General features: G+C 40.4%; 2 protein-coding genes across 13 annotated transcripts in view; both read left to right on the top strand.

Moving 5' to 3' along the window:
• The first annotated feature begins 4,806 nt into the window (after positions 1 to 4,806).
• Positions 4,807 to 9,475, top strand: setmar (SET domain and mariner transposase fusion gene). 2 transcript variants are annotated; one of them, XM_013269917.2, is made up of 3 exons: positions 4,807 to 4,964; positions 6,835 to 6,948; positions 7,167 to 9,475. In XM_013269917.2, exons 2-3 carry the CDS (start codon positions 6,946 to 6,948, stop codon positions 7,962 to 7,964), a joined length of 801 nt encoding a protein of 266 aa, XP_013125371.1. In that variant the 5' UTR covers positions 4,807 to 4,964; positions 6,835 to 6,945; the 3' UTR covers positions 7,965 to 9,475. The 2 variants fall into 2 exon arrangements, with proteins under 2 accessions (XP_013125371.1, XP_003442778.2); XM_003442730.3 differs by lacking the exon at positions 6,835 to 6,948.
• Positions 9,476 to 16,931: 7,456 nt separating this feature from the next.
• itpr1b (inositol 1,4,5-trisphosphate receptor, type 1b) overlaps positions 16,932 to 23,851 on the top strand; it is a 79,093-nt gene continuing 72,173 nt past the window's right edge. For all 11 annotated transcript variants that reach the window (XM_013269988.3, XM_025907465.1, XM_025907461.1 and 8 more), the window contains exons 1-2: positions 16,932 to 17,136; positions 18,182 to 18,295. In XM_013269988.3, the coding sequence (XP_013125442.1) occupies positions 18,204 to 18,295 (92 nt within the window). In that variant the 5' untranslated portion in view covers positions 16,932 to 17,136; positions 18,182 to 18,203. The remainder of the gene's footprint in view (positions 17,137 to 18,181; positions 18,296 to 23,851) is intronic.

The following is a 23,851-nucleotide window of genomic DNA, read 5'->3' as shown; positions in this document are numbered from 1 at the left end:
TTAGAAGAATGGAACCTCTTGAGAGATTCAACATCTTTACAGGGATCATGCTTGGCTGACTTCATTTGTGAAAGCTGTGCATTGATTGCAGTGCTCTTATTCCCATTTTTACTCAGTAAAACGCCGAAACACTTTTGTTACTGCGTGTTATCCTTGAGAGTGACAGGAATTTAATTATAGTCACTAAATGTGACTACAATACAGATCTGAGTTCATTATAATCATACATAAAAGTCAGATTTCACTCTTTTACCATCTTAGCAATGTATTATTTTTCCATTTCTTTTCCTGGTGTAATTATTGTTATTATTGCCTCCTGTTACCTTTGTAATCATATCTTACGTGACACTTTTGCTGGTCTGCTCAAACCAACATTGCACAGGATTAGAAAATGAAGAAGAATCATAAAGAAGTAAAATTAAAAAAAATTCTATGTCAATATACTGATACAGACTGGTGCAAAAGTCTTGAGTCAGCCCTCGTTTCTTTGTAGTTCGCTATCTGAAAGTCTTAAAGCTATTCTTTGGACTTTGCTTTTTCACTCATTTTTAGTCCAGTCTTTGTACCTGAGCCAAAGTTATCTAACACTGACCTACCAGTCATTCAATTATAAAAAAAGACACCTCACTCAAAATTATTCAAGAAGTGTAGGATCATCTTGACATCTCAAATGCTCATGAAACCCGGGAAACTATTCTTGAAGACTACCTATAGAAACGACAAGAAAGTCCAGGCTGTGATGATGAATAAAGGCGGTCATACCAAATATTCACTCTCAAGCTATATATACGATATAATTCTAAAAACTCTGTTTTACCCTATATATTTTATTTCCACGTATGTTTGCAAGTTTCAATAATTCACGGGATCGGTTTCTAATCGTTCCAACAAAATATAAAGAAATGAGGGTTGGCATGAGATTTTAGTACAGTACTTTTTCCTTTTTTCATTACTTTACTAGGCCGACACATCTGGGATCACTTTGACTTTTATGTGGCTTATGAACTAAAATGAGTTTGACACCACTGCCTCATTAACAGATCCAGTCTTCTGTAAACAGAGAAAGTATTCAGTATTTAACTTAGACCAAGATTTTCTCTTATTTAATGCAGTTTTATTTACTTGTTAACTAGTTTTAATCATTTTGGCCTGCGGTAACCCCTCATTCTTAATATGGCAGGTGTTGACTGTAATGTAGGGTGACAGGAGCATCTTGTTTGTGCGTCTTTCAGGTACCTGCAAAAACAAAAAAGTTTTAATCAAAATCTGGAGCTCTGTCTAACTTATTGTCTTCTTGTAAACTTCTCGCTAACTTTATTCATTCTTCAAACTCGGAGTGAAGAGCTAAATATGAAGCTTGCCTCAGGAGGCTGATGAACCCCTCTGACTCCTTGCTTAATTGGTTTTGCAAAATCTTGCCATTTGAGTGAAACACATCGTAACTGCTGTTGCCTGGCAGCAGAGGAAGGCACATCGAAGTCTCGTGGGATTACAGCTAAAAGGTGCGTGAATGCGACCCGCAAGTTACCTGTTTTCAACCACCCAAATCCGAAAACACAAACATGACTCTCCCAACCGCCTCTGCGACTGATCCAAACACGTCGCTTTCCCTGTTTGCTTCACTGCCTTTGATGGCCTCTGAGTAACTTGGAGGAGCAGTTGGAAGAAGCCCCTTTGAAACCTCTCGGGTCAGCTTGTCATAATCACGCCTACTCGCGCTGACACAGACAGATGAGGAAAACCTTTGAAAATTTCTTTGTTCTCCACTGTCAGAGCCGACAACAGGGCATCCAGCAGGCCAGGCCACGGCACAGCTTTCCTCGCAATCTGGAAGAAGGATCGCGGCCAATTTGAGGCCAAGTCAATCAGCACAGTATCAGAGGGAGTGCCTCACCGTGGTTGATAATCTCCCCGGAGAACATGCTCTGTTCATGCCTTTGGTTCATTAACTCTCGAACCAGTCCAGCCTCGGCTCCTTTGTGTTGGGACGCGTGTGTGTTCTCATTAAAATCAAAGGATCCCGAACAATGGCGCCCACCAAGGACCCCCATCAACCTGCCTCATCTGGAACAAGTGAAGCTGTTTCACTCCTTTATACACCAGCACAAGTACAACCACAATGCCAAGTCATATTATGTCCTCCTCTGGATGTGAGAGAGAAAAAATACCACATTCATATTTAATTATTTAAAAGCAACATTTTTCAAATGTAAGCTTGGAGATATACAGCTTGTAGTTTAATTAGGGTATCGGACTATGTGCCCTATATACACTGCTCAAAAAAGATTAAAGGGACATTTTGAGAACACAAGAACAAAAATCATGCTGGATATCTGTACTGGTTGGGACTGGGTAGTGCGTTAGGAATGAATGGATGCCACAGTGTGTAAGAAGAGTTGAAAACTATCAACCTACAAAGTGAAAAATAAAAAGTGATCACATAATTCGACCATCATTGATGCTGACATCTACCCTTCACCAAATGAAAAACTGGTGAAATACAGTCAAAAAGTTCCTCAGAGGACGAATTATGACTCTGTAATTCCCTGATTTTGACTTTTTTTCTTGACCTTTGCATTATTTAAACAACAACAAGCCAACAGTTGTGCCACTTAAAATGAATTGTAAGAGCTTAAAGAGTTTAAAGATAAATTGTAAGTTCTCATCACAACTTTGAGCTTTTATTTAGAACATTAGATCAATACTGTCTAACATACTTTATAAATTTTACTGTTGTGATTATTTTATTTTATTTCATTTTATTTAGTCTAACTGAATGAACCGTACAAGAATTGTAATATACGATTGTGCCTGTGCAAATGGTACCTCAGTCTCCTCAATCCCTAAATCAAAGTACCTGTAAAACTTTAACCCACCTTATACTGGCCACATCCCCTCTAACCTCCTAGCACTGCTCTGATCCACTGCACTGTGGCCTGTTCAGAATCTCTTTTAGTGTCAAACACAAAGGTGTTTGTAGCAAATCCTATAAGTCCTGTAAGTTGCAAGCTGGGGTCTTTGTGGATCAAACTTGCTTTTCTAGCATATCCAAGCAGTGGGGAATATGGAGGATAATAAACACTCTTAGAGCTCTTAGTCATGTTCTTCAGACTATCCCAGAACAGCATCCACAGTGCAGCCTAGCAGATTATCCTGCAGCAAGACACCCCTTCCATAAGACAGTAGCATTGACAAGAGAGGCATTCATGGTCTGTAAAAATGTTTATGTTCACAGTAGGTATCAAGATAATATACAAAAATCTCCCAGCAGAATATTGCACTGAGTCTTATTCTTGAAATACACCCTGTTGCCACTGCTTTCATGTACTCCTGTTCTGTGGGCCTTTAACAATGGAAAGAGGTCAGTGTGGACACTTGACTGGTATTTGTCTGCAGTCCCATATGCTTCAAGCTGCTCTGTTTTTACAACTTTTCCACAGTCTTGGCTTTCCTTGGACCACATTTGGTACATCATACCAAAATAAGTGTTATACTACGGCATCTATCAGTGAGTTTTTTTAAAACCACAACCATTCATTTATACTCCACAATTTATGCTTACCCACCACTGAAAATGCAAAAGGGCCTCTTTGGTTTTGTTTGTCTGCTCTTGGGTACTTGAGAAACATGGCAGTGCAACACAGTCGACTAAAAGAAGAGAACCTGTTCCCTCCTTAGAAAGCAAGGTAAGAGTAACACAGTGATTCTCATTCTCAGGTGATTAGAATCTAATAAAAATTTCACTGAATATTGAATTAATTTTCTGCCAATATATCCTTCTAAATTCTGCACACTGGACCAAAATAGCAATTGCCATTGCATGACCTCATAGACAGCAAATGGATGAAAACTCATATATTTTGGATAATTAAGGGGAATTCTAAATCTGTTCAATAGAACTGATCAAATTGACAGATTTTACAGTTTGCACAAATAAACAGACAAAAGAGATCTCATGGTACTGTATACGTAGAGTAATCTTGAATTTCAAAGGCTTTAATATTTGTCAGTCCCTGATGTTGTCCACTTAGTCACTTTGTCAATTAGTTTATTGTCAAAAGCTTGCATTTCACTTCAGCTGATTGAATATGCAGTCCCAACTCTTGATGCAGGCTTACTGACAGCACTAATTTCGCCCAAGGACAAAGATGAAGGCTGGTTCTCAAAGGAAAATCCTCGGTCACTTGTGTGCACCATGGAAATGCCAGCTGACAATGTGACCTCCCTCCATCTGCTTCTGATAACCACCACAGAATAAAGCACTGCATATCAATTACACATGCCAGTGTAACACCACAGAAAGGTTAAACATGGATTCTCTGCATGGTTGAAGAGATGGAAGATGAGGATGAAGATGAAAAGTCTCATCACAGAAAACAGAAGTTATAGCACATTAAGGACATAGAGTTGTTCACCACTTTAAATGCACTTTAAAATGTTTGGTTTCTGATAAAACAAGTGCTTTCCTCTCTTGCTAATGTGCTGGCGATGAGGACTCAAAAGACTCATACTCGAGTTTTCCCGATGAAATACTGCCATCTGCAGGCAATATTGGAAGCAACTGTAGGATGAAGTGCAAAGGATGCAAGAACAACTGAAGACCAAAGACGAAAAGAATGGGGTTTTTTCTCAGTAATAAGATAAAATAATAATAATAATAATAATAATGTCATAAAAATGATTGATTTTGTGTTTGCACTCTTCATTTTCACGTGGAAAAATAAGTGTCCCTGTCCAGCTGGTCAATAATAGCCATCAGGCTTTAATTACTGTGGTGTAATGCCACCACTAGAGGGCGAAGGTTGCTAATGAAGCCACCGGAAGTTGGTTTGTTGACATCTGTAGCAGATTCGCTTCAGGCAGCTGCAGGAATGAATGTGACTGACGCGCACGGCGGTGATCTGAGTCGAGGTCTGGAGGATGTTCCCGTTTTATTTGAAGGACTGGCATTTCATACTTTTCAGGTAACGATACTTTAACTCGCTTTTCTCTCTATTTGAACACGTTTGAGCTTTTCAAAAAACTGCACCGATATTTTAGCCGCTATGCTAGCTAGCTTAGTAGTAGTTGTTGCCTTTTTATTAATGTGGTGGCACTAAAACTTTAATTAAACGTGTTGTAAGTTAAGACTTACAAACAGCAACGATACAGGCCAATTACTATTTTTCGTAGTGGTCTTTAGATTAATCATGTGACATCGTAATTTTTAATTAAACTTGGTGAGAACACAAAAAACACAACATAAAAAGCTTTTAAAAACATCTAAGATTAACTGTCCTGTGAATATGTAACTATAAATAAGTAGTACGTAGCTTTACAATATATGGACAAAACCAGTGGGCCAAAACCACCTGGGCAACTTTTATACACTATGTGCCTCAGCGCTTAGTGACGTGGTCTGTCACTTCATGGCTGAGTTAGTAAGTTCCTAAACACTTGCACTTTGCAGCAACACCACTTACAGTTGGTCATGGAATATCTTTAGAAGAAGAAATTTCAAGAACTGACGTGTTGCAACGATGGTATCCTGTTGCAATACCACACTGGAATTTAATGAGGTCTTTACAAAGACCCATTCATTCACAAATGTTTTTAACAGCAGACAGCATGGCTAGAAGCATGATTTTTATACACCTGTAGTCATGAGATTCAGAGATTAAGAGGTATTGTCCAATACTTTGGTCCGTATAATGTATTTTGGATGAGACACACACAAAAATATGCAAATATAATCAAAATGTGAGCACTAATATTCCCTCCATCCCTCCATTTCTCAGAAACTCGTCTTTTGTCAATGCGTGAGCCTTTGCCAGCTGTCATAAAGGCACAGGTACAACATGAGCGCATAAAATAGTGTTTTTAGTTTGCTGTGACAGGTAACCACACACCATTATCTAAAAGTAGTCATTAGCAATTTTAATCATTAATGCTGCCATCAGCTGTTTATCGGGTGGTTAATATTTTAACACCTTGCAATTATAACACTTAATTTAAGCCTGGACACAAATGAAAAACTAACTGTCAGTGTGCCCTGTTTAAGCTGGAACTGCTGGAACTACATATTTTTTAATAATAAATAAAGGGCCAGTAATTACCAGGAGTGGAAAAAAAGTGTTTTGGTCAAATGTAATGATTAAGCCATCATTAACGTTAGCTTTCACAGTCAAGTTACCTTCAAGCTTCATATTCACCACCCATCATGCTTACAGTTGTATTCAGTCAACATGAGTGTTTTTATTTGTTCTAATCATCAGAAAGCTCACAAGATGCCCGAGTGAAGTGCCAATCACCGTATGTGTAGTTTGTATTATTACATATTTATATAGTGTAGATGCTTATTAGATGGAATTTGAATACTTTTGTATTACACTGGAATTACTTCTACAATTCCCCTCCCCTAATATTGACTTTGTGGCCGTGGCCTCGATGACAGCTCAAACTGAGATCACAAATTAAAACTGGCGTGCAGAGAGAGTGGACTTTGAATCACAGCTCCTCTCTCTACCTTCTGTTCACGCCCTGTGCAAACATGGACATAAAGTAGATGCATGCCAAAGAGGTGTATGGTGGTGCTGCTGCAGGTCACCAGTGTAACTCTCATTTATATTATTTTGAGCGTTGCTACCAATGTTATGTTATTTTAGAGTTTCAAAAAAGACTATAATGCTGTGTAAACTGATCAACCAAACAAACAAACAATGCTGTAACTCATTTATGCCATTTAAAAGATGAATATAAAAGTAACCAAGCGATCTAGAAAACCCTCTGTGTCAAAAACCTAAAATTCTGGTGGTTTTTAACACTTTTAAATGCAACACATTGTTTTACCAACAGATGGCAGCAAATCATCACAGCCACATTACCGACATGCAGTACAAGAAATAACTGCCACCTAAACTTCAACTCCTTACTCATGATGCTCCAGAGGACAGTCATGACTGTATTATGGTTGTATGTGTGGATGTTGTTGTGAATGGAGATTGACAGCTTTCAAATACTTAAAAGTCTTGTATGCTTTATTAAACTGTCCAAAAAACAAAAGAATTTGAATACTATCTGTGGATTGTTTTCTTGATCTGCTGTATTGTTTTACACAATTTCCACAAGTTGTTGGTTTTTTGTTTTTTTAATTGCAACGCTCATTGTATCTTTATGTTGTCTTTCAGTACTCTCCAGAGAACGTTCAGGGGCCAGGATCCGCTGTAGACCCCAGTGAAGTTACCCTTCCTGGATGCTCCTGCCTTTCCCACTCGTGCTCCATTGACAGCTGTTCCTGCCTGCAGACCCATGGTCAGACGTATGATAGCACAGGCACGCTGCTCAACCTCAACAGAACAGACTCGGGTTTCTGCTCACCTGTATTTGAGTGTAATGCCCTTTGCACCTGCAGTGACGATTGCTCTAACCGGGTGGTGCAGAGAGGGCTGCGGTTCAGGTTGCAAGTGAACAAAACCCAGGACAGGGGCTGGGGAGTCCGGACACTAGAGAAAATCTCACACGGGACATTTGTATGCGAGTATGCAGGGGAGGTGATCAGTTTTGAGGAGGCCAGGCGCCGACAGCTTGCCCAGAGGTCTGAAGAAAATAATTACATTATCGCTGTAAGGGAGCACGCGGGCACGGGCTCCGTCACTGAGACGTTTGTGGACCCAGCCCAGGTGGGAAACGTGGGTCGCTTTCTCAACCACTCCTGCATGCCTAATCTGGTCATGGTGCCAGTGCGTGTGCACTCTGTAATTCCCAGATTGGCGCTGTTTGCTGGACGGGACATTGAAGCTCAGGAGGAGCTGACATTCGACTACTCGGGAGGATACAGTAACCAGCGTCCTGCAGAGCTGCTGCCCGTGCAAAGCGATGGCGCCGCACAGGCCAGGAGGACAGATGGACTCCAGAAGAAAGTCTGTCGCTGTGGTTCCAACAACTGCACACAATTCCTTCCTCTAGATTTATCCATTCTCAGCTGAAACTATCATGAACATTGGGAAAAGATTACTGTAAAACACGATACCTTCAGCTTTTCTTTTCTTTTGTTCTGATGCTTATTTATTTATGTCTGTATTTTCCTAAAATCTTCATTAATTCAGCTGCTTGTTAGCACAAGACAATGCAGCATGTTGGTGTCTCCATGAACACAATGAGCTGGATGAGTCATGTCTGTGCCCATCTCTGCTTCCTTCCTGTTTGGTCCCCTGAGTGTCTGCTGACCTGCCACTGTCTTAATGCCGTCTCCCACTAACTGCGAGATGATGCAATGAAAACAAGAATAATTAGATTCTTGCTGACATTCTTATCTGTTCTTTCACTTGTATAATCTATTTCATGTATTAGGACAGGCTTGTTCCCAGGTGATTTACAGTCTTATAGTTATTGTCCTGTCCTGGCCCATTTCTCACACCATACATGATTCTGGAAGAAGTAGTGAAGTCATTTGCACTGGCAGGTGTGAAAGAATGATGTTTAATAGGTTTCCTTTTATAGCCACGTAGGATCAAGATTGGAACCTCTGGTAGAGCTCAGTGCAAGTAAAGACGTGAGATGTTTTATTCCAAAAAGAAAAACTCACATAAAAGGTGATAATTGTCATATGTCTCCATCTACTTGACATTGTTGTCGTTGTGCTACGCGGCCACCTCTCGTAGATATTCTCAGCTTCTCATCGCACTCAAACCTCAAGAGAAGTGGGACCAATTAAAAAGAGCCACGGGGTATAGTTTATATAGAAACAGACCTTATTCCCCTGTCGTGGAGGGGGGGCAAGGTGTCCCACTTAAGCGTGACCATTCTGAAATCAGAACCTTCTCTCAATCTGCCCCATTTCTAGTCTAGACCTGCTTTCATCTTATTAATATCCACATCTGGGTTAATTAGGATGGAGACCATGTTTCATCCAGAAATGGGACCAGTACTCCAGCCACAGTGGGGCTGAGAAAGACTAGCGGTGGTGGTGGTGGAGGGAGTGGCAGCCTTCTGTTAATTGGAGACCACTGTCAAGTTGATTGGTTTCCGTGTCACCCAGTGGAGAAGCAAAGTGTCGTATCAACCTATATTTCTTCCTCTCTTAGGGCTACCTGGGATTCTTTCTGTTCGTTGAGCCTAATCTGATCCACATTCGAACTTAAAGGGATCATTTGGAATTTTAATATTTTTCTTCCAAAGAGTTGGATGAGAAGATCCTTTGCATCGGTCTGGACACCCCAGCTTTAAAGCGTTTTTAAAATGTGCTAAATTAAACTTTGGGTATTATAAAAAAAATACACAACATGTCTGATACCTCCTCTGTCTGACTCCAGTAACAGACAGTACAAATGTGCAGTGTTATACAGCAGATACTAACATGTAGCACGTAATCAGAAATAGCCAGGCAAAGTGTCTGCATGCTGCTGAGCCTGTGGCCTTGGACTAAACACTAACAGAGAAATGCAGAAATGGAATAATTGTGCATATTTAACATAAAAGAGAAGAATGTACAAAGTTATACATCGTATTATGTGTCATTTATATAACTCGTGTGTGTGTGTGTGTGTGTAGCATCTGCTATGTCTTATGTTTAAGGTCAAATCCTTAGAATTCTTGTGGTCTTTTCTTTGTTTTGCCTTTGTGAAAAATTAGATTCCACTGTCAGTACAAAAAAAAAAAAACAACAACAAAAAAGAACCGAGTGTAAGAAGAAAAACAGTCATTCTTCAAAATCATGACTCATGTCATTTTTTTTGAGTCAGATGTCCCTGGAATCTCCATGGCAACCGGCTGTGTGTACAGGCGGTGGTTTGGACTGCAGCGGTTGGTTCGGAGGTGCACGATGGATGAGCTCAAATCCTGGCTGCTACATGTATGGCTCCTTTCCAGGGTTGTCACCTAGCAACCAGCAGTTAATCACATGAGGTGAACTTCCCTACCAGCCCCCTCCACCAGTCGGGGGAAAAAAAAAAAGCCAAACATGCCAAAGATGCTTTACAATGCCATGTCACTGTGGGACTGGATTTTGACCGTAGACTGCGGTCATTGTTTGTGCATGTGTGTGGTAGCGGCTTGAATCCGTGTTCAGGGCAAAACAAGAAACTGGAATGTCCAAAAAATTCCACAATGGGATGATGTGCTGTTTCATACCAGTGTGACTAAAATGTACTGTTTTGGATCTTTTCGAGAATTTTTGGTATTTATTTTATGAAATGTTATTTGGATATCTGCATAAAGAACTTCTGCTAACAACTTCAAAGTGAGACTGCAACCTTTGAAAGTACACATTCTTTTTTGTAGGGGGTCATTCATAAATTCCATAGCTCTGAATACTAAAAACATGCACTACAGCTCTATATTTGGTTTCTATGTAGTGTCAGAATCCTAAATAGGGAAATTTAAGAACATGTCAAAACACAGCATTCACGTTATTGCTATGCAACTGAAATTAGTTAACCGACTCCAAGAATTTATTGCTGCGTTAGCATGGTGCAGATAAACATGTCATGGGTTATCGCTGAAGTAAATCAAAAAGCAAACACTGTAGCTGGGTAGATGGCATGTTTGTGCCTTCCTGTTCATGATCTTTGTTATCTCAGAGTGCCTCATGATGATGGATTTAGTAACAGTTAATTCATCATCGAAATAAGTTTCATGTCTTTTCTGTAGAAAGTTCAGTGACAATTTTAACACTGTCTCTTTTGCAAAAGGTGAACAAGCAGTCACCTTACTTAGCATTAAGACAGAAAATGGCTTCCCGTAATGCACTATTTCTTCTTCACTCATCTCTTTGTCACTCTGTGTTTATACACAACTCTGCACTTAATCATTAGTTATGTTTAATCCTTCACTCCCTTCTTCCACAAGTCTTTTATCCTGTCTTTCTCCCCTCACCCCCAACTGTTCCCAGCAGATGGTTGCCCCTCCCTGACCCTGGTTCTGCTGGAGGGTCTTCCTGTTAAAAGTGAGTTTTTCCTTCCCGCTGCTGCCAAGTGCTTGCCTATATGTTGGGGTTTTCTCTCTGTTAATGTAGGGTCTCTACCTTACAGTATAAAGCAGCTTGAGGTGACTATTGTTGTGATTTGGCACTATATAAATAGACTGGAATTGAACTCAGAGATGAATAGAAGAGTACAGTGCTGTCAGAGCACTCAGTCTTCCTTTAAGAACAATTCTTCATTCTTCGATATAATAGTGTTTGTTTTCATCATGACACCTCTGCTTCACTGCCCCCACTTTGACTTTGGTCTGATAGGCTTTACCTAAATATTTTGCCTGGTGTAGCTTGAAAGGACAAAAGATAAGGTACACCTTGATGCTTATGTGAGCAATGCATCACATTGATAAAAGAGCGAGACACTATTTCAGGGTGAATGACCAGTGGAGAAATTACAACTGGCAGTCCATTTGTTGAGAAGTGGGGCACCTCTCTGATGAGGGAGCAGATGTCCTTGTCTTGAATCCCGCAGCCAAATCAAGGGGAAAAGAAAACACGACAGATATCTGCGGGGCCTCATATGGCAAAGGCATTTCAAAGTCCAGTTTGGAACACATTTTAAAACTCTTGACTTTGTTGTTTCAGTGTTAAGAGAGGAAATATTTTAATCTGCAGTCTCTTTCAACAACATGTCATTAATTCTAATATGTTTTAAAGAACTTGACAATACCTGACTAGCTGTGCTCTCTCAGGTTGTTGCAGAACACATAAAACATTGGCCTTTGTGCTGACATAACTGTTGAATGTGTAAAATAAGTTGTTTTTTGTTCTCATTGTAGCCATCAGAGCAAAGTATCTCAACGTTCAATAGAACTGCTGGCTGCTCTTCTAAGGAGTCACAGTAGGTTTTTTTTTTCCTTTCCTCCCCCTGTCGTGCTCTGATCTTGTGGGGTAAATTGCAATTTGCAGTTTCACTTCAGTGTTAAAGGAAGGTAGCGTTAAAGAGGGTTTTCAACGTGGCTCCTCCCTTCACAGATGTGAAGTTAAATTTGGCCCAGGGCACCTGCAGCAAGCTCAGCAGGAAGTTCTGGAGCCCAAGAAGCGCCCGCCTCCACAGCTGCACTCAGTACTGATCAGAACAGCACATATGTGCATTTTTCTACTCTTACATACAATAAATTGTTAACCAGACCTGTCCTTTGGAGTGTATTATTACTTTAGGAAATGCTTCAGTGAAACGTCACACCATTATTAGTGTGACTTAAATTGAAGGGAAACTCTTGAAAGGATGGATATCAGTTTTAGAGAACCTGAAAATAACCGGTTTAATCATAACCTCACTTATGCCAAGGATTTCCACTGATATAATCACTGTCATTATTTCCCACTGCAATCACAAGCTTTGCTTAATGACCCGCTGTTTCACGGGTTTAAACGCTTGGTTGAGCAAGCGTGCGTGTCGGCATAAGACGACTCATGTGCAGGCTATTACACTTAAGGATATTTAAATCATGTGCAGCAGCTCACTGAAAAATATAAGCCCCAGTTCCATTATCGGTCTTGTCACATCTTTTCACCATATAACAGAGACTAAGTTTAGTAAGCTGCTACTTTGTAGCATGCAGTGAAAGTGAAGTTGGAGTCCTCCCATCCTCCTGATCCTAATGGATTACCCGCCTTTAAAGCAGCTTATGGAACATGTTCTCCAGGTTAAATAGGTGACTTCAGACCACTGCCTCCTCCAGGTATTGTTTCCCTCAGTGGGATTGGGTCACACAGGAAACTCTGTGAGGAGCCGTAGTGTGCAAAACTCTGCTAACGTCCACCTGTGCACATCAGACGCCTGGGAGACAGTTCCCTCTAGCATATGGATATGGTGTGTCATATTGATTATGCCGTAACCAAGGTGACGTGGTGAAGTGATTCTCTGGTCTGCGCACATTGCTTTTGAAGAGGAGACTCATCGGCCGTGAAATATCCAAAGCACACTTCTATCTAGATGCTATCAGACTCACTGTTACATTTTTTTTTAGAGTGAGTGGGTTACATTTGCTATAAATTGAATATAGATCCAGCACAAAATGATTTTTCTTATATGAAAAAAAAATCACAAGGCCTAATTAGAAAATCTCTGCAGCTGGTCTAATCAGACTATTTCCATTGGGGATATGCAGGCCATTATACCAGCATAATTGTCTGGTATTTTTAGTGAGGTAGATCTCTACTTTATGCCCCAGTGTCTTACTAATACTTGTTGTCTTACAGGCTATAAAATAGCTAGGATCTGTATTTCTTTACAGCTTTGAGATGGAAAAAAAACCCCATCTCTTATCTCCTTCTGGTTAATTATGTTCTCCCATTTCACTTCTTTTGCTGTCATTGGTCAACCACTAAGCACATACAGGAAGCTTCCTCCGAGCAGCCTGCTTTCATGCATCGTTGAGCTGCCAACTACCCTGCTTACCACTTGTCTGCATGTGGTTCTGTGTGTGTAATCTGACTAAAACTGAAGTACCATGTGTGGACTCGACTCCACGGGGGTGTGATGTCATTCACAGCCCGCATACGTCACGTACTGAAAAAGGCTGTGAGACCAAGAGAGGAAAGCAGATTGTTGTCTCTTTTCTGACTTTGCAAGAAGATCCTGTGCTCAGTTAGTGTGTTTTTACGCCACATTTGTTTACGGCACATTTGCTTACGCCATCTGCCGCACAATTGTGCTTGTTGCATGCTGATATTGACTAAACTATTGGTTTAGGAAGTCCAATAATAATAATTTCCGTCGGGATTTAGAAGTAGTATTAAAAAAGCACCAGGAGTCAGCCAACCTAAAACAGAAATGAGCCTTTATAAGCTGATGCAACAAACTGAGAAACACAAAGCAAGAACCTGATACAGGAACACTAGAGAGGCTATACAAAACAGGGTAAAGAAGGGACTAGTACATGCACACACATACACACTGGGTGACCTGTGATTAGGCATAGGTGGGAAATAAATACATGAAGCTAAGACAGTGGGACAGGCAGTCATGGAGGATGGAAAGGAAGAAATAATATCACAACACATAATAAAACATGCCTTCAAAGTAAAAACAGGAAATAACTTACTTCACTTCTTAGTGTTAGAAAATACCACTGCAAGAGAATCTCGAAACAAAACCAAACAAAGAAGTATAACAGGAACCATGACAGTGAAGTTCTACCAGTATTCTACATTTAGCTTGAAATTGCTAATAAGTCATTATCTATGGTTCTTGCTCCCAGTGGCTTCATGCCTTGAGTGGTTTCCTGTCCCAGATCCACAACACCAATAAGAGAGTGATAGGGTTACAGAGCCCTCTTTTCCTCCTTTTTTCAACACTGTAGAGCTTATGTGGACTTGGGAACTTAACGTTATAACAGTGAACAGTCTGTCAACAAGAAATAATCTAAACTGAGTTGTTGCCTTTTAATATATTTTTTCCTCAGTTTCCCCTATTTTGCTCGTATACCATCATTTCTGATGAATGCGGGGCTTGGTTTCGCAAGCGTGGCCCACACAGGGCCTATCTGAGGCTCAGAAGAGAATACTACCAGCCATTGTGCCTACACATTGCTGCAAAGGGAAGGCCTGGAATCTGCATGAGAATACTCGCTCTAACACATGCACAATGATGAGTCTCACAATCTGTGCTCCCACACAGATGGTCGCTACATTTTGTCATCCCACTGTCTCCTTTGCACTCCCAGCATGCAGATGTTGTATTTACTAATTTGATAGTCATTTGTAAATTTAATGCATCTCCGTCAGCTACGAGATGAATCACCCATCCTTCCAACCAATCTTGGGCTCTTGTCCACGACCCTTAAATTACACGAGAGATCAAGCTGTCTCCACACCTATCCTGCCTCATATCTATCTATACCGCTGAGTCTGTTGTGTTCATGCATCGTATGTGTGAGTGTGTGTGTGTCTTCCTGGAGCACATGACTTCTTCACATTAAAGGAGGCTACTAGAATTAAAACACTGACCAAAGGAACCCAGAGAATAAAGAGGGCACTGTGTTCACCAAGCTACAAATCAAGCCATTTCTGACATCGTTTTCTGCAATTCACAAAACACAGCAGCAGTTGTGTCCAGTTTTATATTTATAAACTTCCTCCCTAGCCAGTCGTCTGTACAGTGTATCCATGACAACTGAGTACTCAGTGATTTGTGTTCAACTTCACTTAATGTCAAATTCAATCAAAGCTTTAAAATATTTTAGAGTAAAGAAAGGTTAGTGTCTCTGATGCCGTGAAGTCCTAACTCACTGACAGTGATGCTGAGAGACAAGTCACCCACCTCCCATCTGTCCCCCAATGATTAGAGCAGTCTGTTTTTACATTGTGGTTTTTAATGCTCTTTTGATCGAGATTGTTTCATAGTTGGGTAACGATGATGGATTGGACAGCCGTTAAGCTGGAAGAGCAATTTACTGTACAGAAAGTGACGTAACACGCGCAGTAATTATAAGTGGTTTTGTACAAGTAGACTGCTAGACGTGGTCAACACAAAGAATACAGAGCATCAGAGCATGAATATCAGAGGGGTTTTGGCCTTAGATAGCTCTACTACACAACAACATGCAGCCATTTACATGTGAAAGACCCCACTGTGTGTGTAAAAAGCAAATGTGGAATGTAGAAAGTGAAAAGAAGCACTTTTATGGTAATGGACACTTGTCCATCCCCATTTAGTCCTCTTACAATCTCTCCACATCCGGTAGCTAAGAAACCAAATCAAGAGCTAATTGATGGCTTGGTTAATACCACTGGGCCCATTTTCGGGATGAAAGTGCTCTTTCTCCTCATACATCTCTTGCTTCCTCATTGAAATTGCAATTAGGATTCATTATGAATAATCAAGCTTTTAAGGATTTTTGGATATTCATGTTTTGGAAGAATTGCTAGGATCACTTTAAGGACTTTCTCTTTCCTATTTTTTATTAATATTTGTAAATTTGGTATCTGGCAGTGCTTACAACTATTTCAGTGCACAGAAGAGTCTGTTCCAGTTCAGTAGCCTAAAATGACACACTGTGGTTTTACTGGGTCGGCTGCCAAAAAAAAATTAAAAAAAATAGATCACTCAAAATTGACTGAGAGAGACTGAGATTGTGAGGTTGCTAAAGCTTACATTACAAATTTAAAAACTTGTTGGCAAGTAGGCAGGTCCATCTCTGTTTCTATGATGCATAGACCATTCAATTTAATGGAAGTAAGCAAATAAATACATTACAAACCCAGGAATCTGACTGCTGTGACTCAATCAGTGTTCCTGACAGGAGCCTGCCCACACAATGGATGTCTTTATCTCGTGTCCTTACACTTTGGCATGCACAGCATGACCTCCTCTTTACAAGGCAGTGTGTTTGCCTCTGTTTTTGACATCATATACATAAAATAATGTAGACACTAAAAAAAACACGTCACATGCATGTGACCCCCCCAGAGATATGTTTACTAGTCCAAAACACGTGTCTATGTGTTTTATTTGTCTTCAAAAGGCTTATGGCATGTGATATTCCACTGGGTGTCTGTAACTCAGGAGGTAGAGCAGGTCATTTGCTGATCAGAAGGTTGGAAGTTTGATCCCTGACTGCTCCAGTCTACGTGCCAAATGAGCAAGATACTAACCCTGAGTTGCTTTCTGATGCATCTCTTGGAATATCAATGTTAGATAGAAAGAGTGCTTGTGTCAGCAAGTTGTGTAATGTACTTTGAGTGCTCAGATAGAGTACCATTTAACTACAGAGTATTTAAAAGACACCATAGTTTCTTCATTCTTATGGCTAATTATAAATTTTAAAAAATATACATATTTTACTTTTTTTTATTATTATACCACTTGTCATGAATACATTTTATTTATTTTTTTTACAATAAATAAGGCCACGTATTTCCGCTCCAGGTTGAAAATGTTTCTGTTTGCGAGTTAAATGCCTAAAGAACTACATTACCCAAGAAGCACTGCCGCATTATAAATAGTAACGAAAGGGGCGTTCCTGCGGTGACATGTGGAGGAGGTAAGAAGAGGATTGTTGCCGAGGACCCATTCAGCTGTCAGAGATAACGTCGCTCAGGCTGCTCTTACCTGGAGTTTCATTGCCATGGACTTAACCGAGGATAGGACTGTGGAAATTATCCCGTGCTGACCCACTTCTTCCCGCGGTTCTCTCTGCCTCTATCCTTTGACGCCTTCATTTTAGTTCTGTCAGGTAAAGTCCTTGCCTGTGAGCGCTAGTTTTTTTCCAGGCTCGGGCTTTGTTCATTTTGTCACTGAGATGCAAGCATCCCTGTCAAGGAAGTAGCCCACGCGCTCGTTTGTTTCTGTTGTCTTGCTGCAGCTCGTGCGACCTGACATGTAATGTAGCTAGAATGCTCGTGCAACTCGGTTCAATTGTGCCACGAGACGTTTAAATGAGTTTACGTGCTTTGACACAGGGCTGTAGAGAAGGGAATAGAAAGTTTATATGTGTAGCGTGGAGTGCGACTTCTGATTTCATTTTTTTTATTTCAATCTTTTATTATTTATGGTTAAATGTCTCTGTTGCTTCACAATCACATCCAGGATTATAAATATGTTTGCCCCTTATCTAGTGATGTTTGATGCTACAGTGTTACAGAGAATGAGCTTCTCAGTCTGAAATGATGGTGACATTGGTTTTGGGTGGTTCTTAGTAACTGCAAAAACCACAGATTCTATAGACCACAGAAGGTATAGCTGGTGGTCTTTCATTCGAGCTGAGGTCTGGAAGCCTGAAAACAAACAGGTGACCTAAATGCCAGACCTATTGCTTTCACCCAGCTATAACAACACAATGCACATGCACGCTTTTACAGTTTCATTTCTAACAAATCTATGAACGAATATTGCATAAATATGTCCAACTTGTACTAGCTGTACTGTTAGGCAGAACCGGCAACAAAATAAAGCCATACAAGGGGAATGGATGGTTTTGTAGTTCAGTTATTTGTGGTTAATGTATATAATAGTAGTTTTTGTTATAGCCACTGGTGATTTTGCATTAGGTGGTGCTCTGAGGATGGCCTAAAAAAATCAAGTAGACAACATATGGGTAGCAAAATCATAAAGGTAATAATAGTTTAAATAGGTGATCATAACCACTGCAGCTTACAGTATAGGTACACCTGAATAGTATTACTACATGAAATGATTTAAATGTCTTAAATAAGTATGGCTTGGTTGTATTTGCTGTCTGTCATGATTCTTTAAATTCTCATTTTGTCAACTTTTTGCAGGTGTTATCACCACAGAGAAACCATGTCAGACAAAATGTCCAGTTTCCTCCATATCGGGGACATTTGTTCCCTGTATGCAGAAGGCTCCACCAGTGGATTTATCAGCACTTTAGGGTAAGCCTATCTGTTTTTATCTTAATTTTCATGACTCCTCCACCATCTCCCTATTCCAGCACACTGCAAAACGAATATACTAACCCATGTAATGAATGAGTTGTTTTGAGCCAAGGCCAAAAGACCAAGTGTTTTTTTTCTTTAAGTATCTCACCCAATTTTCTTTCATAAGCTTCACTCATAATGTAAAACATGAATGGCAATACCAATGTATATACTGGCCTCTAACAAAGGTCAGATTGGCCAGTCAACATAAAAAAGGTTATAGTGAATGACTGATTTAACCAAAATTAATGAAAAAGAAAGATGAGGTTTTTTCCAATGTTTCCAGTTCAGTTGAGGTATTGCAGAGACTGGGATAGAAAAATATTTGGACTAGGCAGGAAAATGTAACAGGATTTGGTCCTTTGGAGGCTTTATTTTGCACACTGTTTAGCCTGTCTTGGAGATGGCCAGGCATCAATTTTTGAGCTCAAATATTAGTACAGTAATGGGTAGGACTTGTTTGCTATGCTGCAGTTTTGTTGCTTGGTTTTACCAGCAGTGGCTGGTAAACGCTGTCTCTTAGTAAATTATTTAAAATAGAACACAGTATCTAGCAGCTGTTACAGAAGACGCTGATACACCTCGCTTGTAATCTTCAAATTTGAGGACATCTATGCTGCGTGTACTTGATCTGTTGCAACTTACTTCAATCAAATGTGTAGCTTTTCTTATCTATGAATACACAGCAACATACCATGTCACTCTGGATAACTGTGTCAGTCCAGTGTTCTTATCTGAGAAGTGCTAGGTCCTGTAGTCGTAGCTTTTTATTTATTTTATTTATTTTTTTTGTTTGCTTGCTGTTCTGTGCCTGAAATTACTCTCCCGGTACATGCTGAGTACCATGTTTTCAACTAGTTGACATCTCCACTCCTTCCTAATTGTAGGCAGTGAGTTAAAAGTGCATCTCATTATGTGGAAATTGAGAAAGTCTCGACACACAACTGGCACACAGAGGAAAAACAGAAGGCTAAAAGCGGAACAGCGGGCGATCATTGATGTGAATGTTCCTGTCCAGCGTCTGGCATATTAGGCTTCAGCACCTAGAATTAGCCTGTCTCTCTCCCTCCTGCTTCTTTCTGTTTGCTGTCCTGGGGAGTTTGTTTTTCTTCTCCTGAGGTGAAAATGGGCACAGCATCTGTATTGTCCTGTCCTCCCTCTCCCTTTTAAGAGCTGTAGTTTTTCTGCGCTTGCCTTGTCACCATTTCAGTTTGCCGTTTACCAGAGAATGAGTCGAGCCCTCCTCCTTGCCTTCAGACGCCATGCTCTTAAACAATTTTAGTGTTATGCGTCACCTACCATAGCAACAAATGTGAGCACAGCTTTGAAGGCTACCACCATGACGGAGCTTGTCAATTTTCCTATCTTGTGTTGTTATGCCAAGTAATCCCCCCTCCCAGCCCATCCACTTCTGTGAGCGCTCTCTGTTAAAGGGAATAGCTTAGAGGACGTACCTATAAATAGATTTATTGTATTAAGTGTTGCACTCCCGAGAGACAGTTGCATTCACCTGGATCACAGCTGGTGCGGGAAGGCTGACAATCAATGATAGTGTAGCCCTGAAGGCCACTTTCTGCCCTTGGATTTCACTGACTCCTGAGTTTCATGTTTCTTTTGGAGCTCGGCCCATCGGTGCATCAGTGTGATCGAGACAATCAGCTCTTCATTTCTGCAGAGAAGTTTCTCACGACATGTGACTTCTGCGTCGTCACAGGGCTCCTGCAGTGTGCAAGTGTGTACAGAATGACCTATAAAAAGATGCACCTGAATCAACCTGCTCGAGCATCCTACACAAGTGTCCTGTTTGTGACAATATACTGTCTTATAGTTTTCCCAGGGGCTTCCCCTGAATTGTAATTATCGTACTACTGACTTTAAATTTGTGCTTTCACTGGAGGTTGATGATTTAGAAAACTATGATTCAAAGAGGAATAATGTTCCCAAAATAGAGCGCCTTGAAAGACAAGGGAATTGCTTTCAGCTTATAATTTTAAGCTACAGGAATGATTTGAGCAACTTCTCGAACCCCTTTGAAATGTGGTGGTTTACACTGTTCAGATTCTAAAAAAGTGTTTCAGACACCTAATATCTGTCCAGTTCTTTGAACTCAGGTGTCACATCTGAACTTGGACAGATTTCTCTTTTGCAGCAAAGGGAGAGCTGACAGTAAGGCTGAAACCGTCAATGTACTGGTCAGTCTGTGTTCCCACCTTCACCTATGGTGATAAATTGTGGATGGTACCCAAAATGATACGATAAATAGATACAAAGCAGCAAAAATATCTGCAAAGATTACCTGGGCTCAGCCTTAGGTTGAGGAGCTTATTTATTTGTGAGGGGGTAAGAATAGATTTGCTTCTCCTCTGCATCAGAAGAAATTTGAGGTAGCTAGGATGCCTCCAGGGACATCTTCTAGATGAGGTCATTAAGGTGAGTCCCACTGGAAGGAGAACCTGGGGCAGACCCAAGACATGCTGGAGAGATTGTGTGCCTTTGCTTGCTTGGGAACATTTTAGGGACATCATAAAAAAAGATTTGTCATCACAATGAAACTTGTATTTCCTCTGACTGACAGAGCTGTGACTGAGCAGAATTAATATTGCATATACTATTGTGTAAGATTAATTCATCTATGATTGTAGAAGCATGTAAAATAAGGAGGAAAGTAGCAGTTAGTAATTAGTTTCAAACAAGCAATTTATTTATATAGCACTTTCAGACAACTCCCAGCTGAAAACAAAGTGCTGTACACTTGACACGCCAAAAAACAATACCTTGAATAAGTTAAAAAATTTGTAGTAGTTACAAGCTACTTATGCTGGGATGGGGCTCCTCTGTTATGTTTGAGCTGGCAAGACTGCAACCATCCATGAATGGCTGCATTAAGTGTTTGCCCCTTGGACGCTTACTAGAGGTAACCTTGCTTCTCTATTCTGAACTGAGCAGTTGCTTTCACATTTCAGGTCTGCTTTCAGAACAGAATGATTGGGTGTGCATCAAAAGTTATAGTGAGAGCGACCTCTGCCTATATACACATTATTGCCAAACTTATTCTCTCACCCATCCAAATCATTGAATTCAGGTGTTCCAATCACATCCATGGTCACAGGTGCGTTACATCAACCTAGTACCTAGGCATCAGCTCAGTGAATTCCAGCGTGGTACCGTGATAGGACGTCACCTGCGCAACATGTCCATTCATGACATTTCCTTGTTACTAAATATTCCACAGTCAGCTGTTAGTGGTAACAAAGTGTAAGTGATTGGGAACAACAACAACCCAGCCACTAACTTGTAGACCATGTAAAATCACAGACTAGGATCAGCAGATGTTGAGGAACATCATGTGTAGAGGTCACCAACTTTGCTATAGACCTGCAAACTTCATGTGGCCTTCAGATTACTTCAAGAACAGTGTGTAGAGAACTTTATGGAATTGGTTTCCATGGCCGAGCAGCTGCATCCAAGCCTTACATCACCATTGCAATGCAAAGTGTTGAATGCAGTGGTGTAAAGCATGTTGCCACTGGACTCTAAAGCAGTGGAGAGATTGGAGTAACGAATCACAATTCTTCAACTGGCAATCTGATGGCTGAGTCTGGGTTTGGTGGTACGAGACTTTGTATAAGAATATTTCCAGACTGCATTGTGCCAAGTATAAGGTTTGGTGGAAGGTGGGTTTTTCAGGAGTTAGCCTCAGCCCCCTCTGTTAAATGAACTCTTAATCCTTTGTCATTCAGAGACATTTTGGAGAATTTCATCCTCCCAGCTTTGTGGGATCAGTTTGGGGATGGCCCCTTCTTTTTACAACAACACTATTCACCAGCACACAAAGCAAGGTCCATAAAGACCTAGATGGGCGAGATTGGTGTGAAAAAACTTCACTGGCCTGCACAGAGTCCTGACCTCAACACATTGGGATGAATTAGAGTGGAGTCAGGCCGTCTTGTCCAACATCAGTGTCTAACCTCACAAATGTATTTCTGGAAGAGTGGTCAAAAATTCCCAGCAACCCACTCCTGAACCTTGTGGAACAGTTTAGGCTGATATAGCTGCAAAGGGTGGACTGACAACATATTAAACCCTATGGATTAAGATTGGGATGTCACTCAAGTTCATATGGCTGTGAAGGCAGATGAGTGAATATTTTTGGCAATATAGCGTAGCTTACTGGAGCTATCATTGGGGAAAAATCTGTAATCTATTCTAATGGTCATCAAACCATCTTTATTGATAAATGCTGAAGTGTTAAAACTCATCATTAAGGGTACAGTGGAGGTTGGCAAAACAGTCTACAGTGAAGTTTGACCGGTCAGTGCAGTACCCCTAAGTTAAGTCAAGTTCAGGGTTTTTTTTTTTTTTATTATTATTATTCTTTTTTCATTTTTTTTTCTTTTTGATGTTCTGTGTATTCGCACTGAGGTGATTAAAGTTGGTCAGCACATGCTTACGTGTCCCACAAATCCAGGCCAGTGAGTCAACATTCATAATACCAGAATAGTACTCATAGATTCTGGATATTTGGTGGAGGGATGTACACTAGTAGTTAACTCCATGTTTAAAAGTTGCTGCCTTTGGGAGTCTGCACCAGAAATACTACAAACATAAACAAATTATTCTATAAATGCATAAAAGCATTAGAGCATTGGTTTTAAGATTTTATGATGCCACTGTCACTATAAGGGGTTGCAGCCCTGACTGAAGGCTATGCCCCCTACCCTTTGTGTGATGGGTTTAAACAAGCTAGGTGAAGAGTAAGTGGATGACACTTGTGTAAACCAATACAGTTCTGCAGGACTTTAAATGAAGAAAATGAGAGCATCTATATAGGCTGTGTCAGGGTAAAGCGGTAATATGACCAGTCAACTAAAGCAATTCATAACCACCTTTGATACAGCTGTGTTGATGCTAGCATGCAAGAAAAGCGGGATACTGCTGCTAGCATTCCTTACATTTGCCACACTTGGAGTGTTTGTTCGCGTGTGTGTTTGTGTGTGTGCGTGCGTGCGTGCACAATTTTGTGATGGCATAAACAGAAGCATGTCAAAAGTAGCCTATTTTCCATACATTTAAAGCATTAAATTTGATTATCAAAGTATGTATCTTGAATATTCATGCACTGTTTGCATGGTCAGTATTTAACCTTTTCCAGTAGATTATGCTTTTCGGTATTTTGAGTGTTTTGCTGTTAGACTTGATTGGTAAGACATCAGAAAGCCTTTAATTGTCATTGTACTTGGCATTACAATGAAGTTAGAAGTTCTGCTCTAATGTGGTGCTTTAAAATAAACACATACATAAAATATATTTAAAATACATAAAATGGTATATGTTTAAGTGCACAGTATAAAACCGTTATGGAGCTATCTTTATTTGTTGGGAGCGATTACTGGATTTGGAAAAAGCTGTGAGTGAATCTGGTACCTCTGGATTTCATGGATCAGTAACGCCTACAGAAGGCAGCAGTTCAAACAGATGGTGACCTGGGTAAGATGGTCGTTGATAATTTTT

This window comes from Oreochromis niloticus, linkage group LG5, assembly GCF_001858045.2.
Source record: "Oreochromis niloticus isolate F11D_XX linkage group LG5, O_niloticus_UMD_NMBU, whole genome shotgun sequence".
Lineage (NCBI taxonomy): Eukaryota > Metazoa > Chordata > Actinopteri > Cichliformes > Cichlidae > Oreochromis > Oreochromis niloticus.
This window is presented reverse-complemented; position numbering and strand designations above follow the sequence as displayed.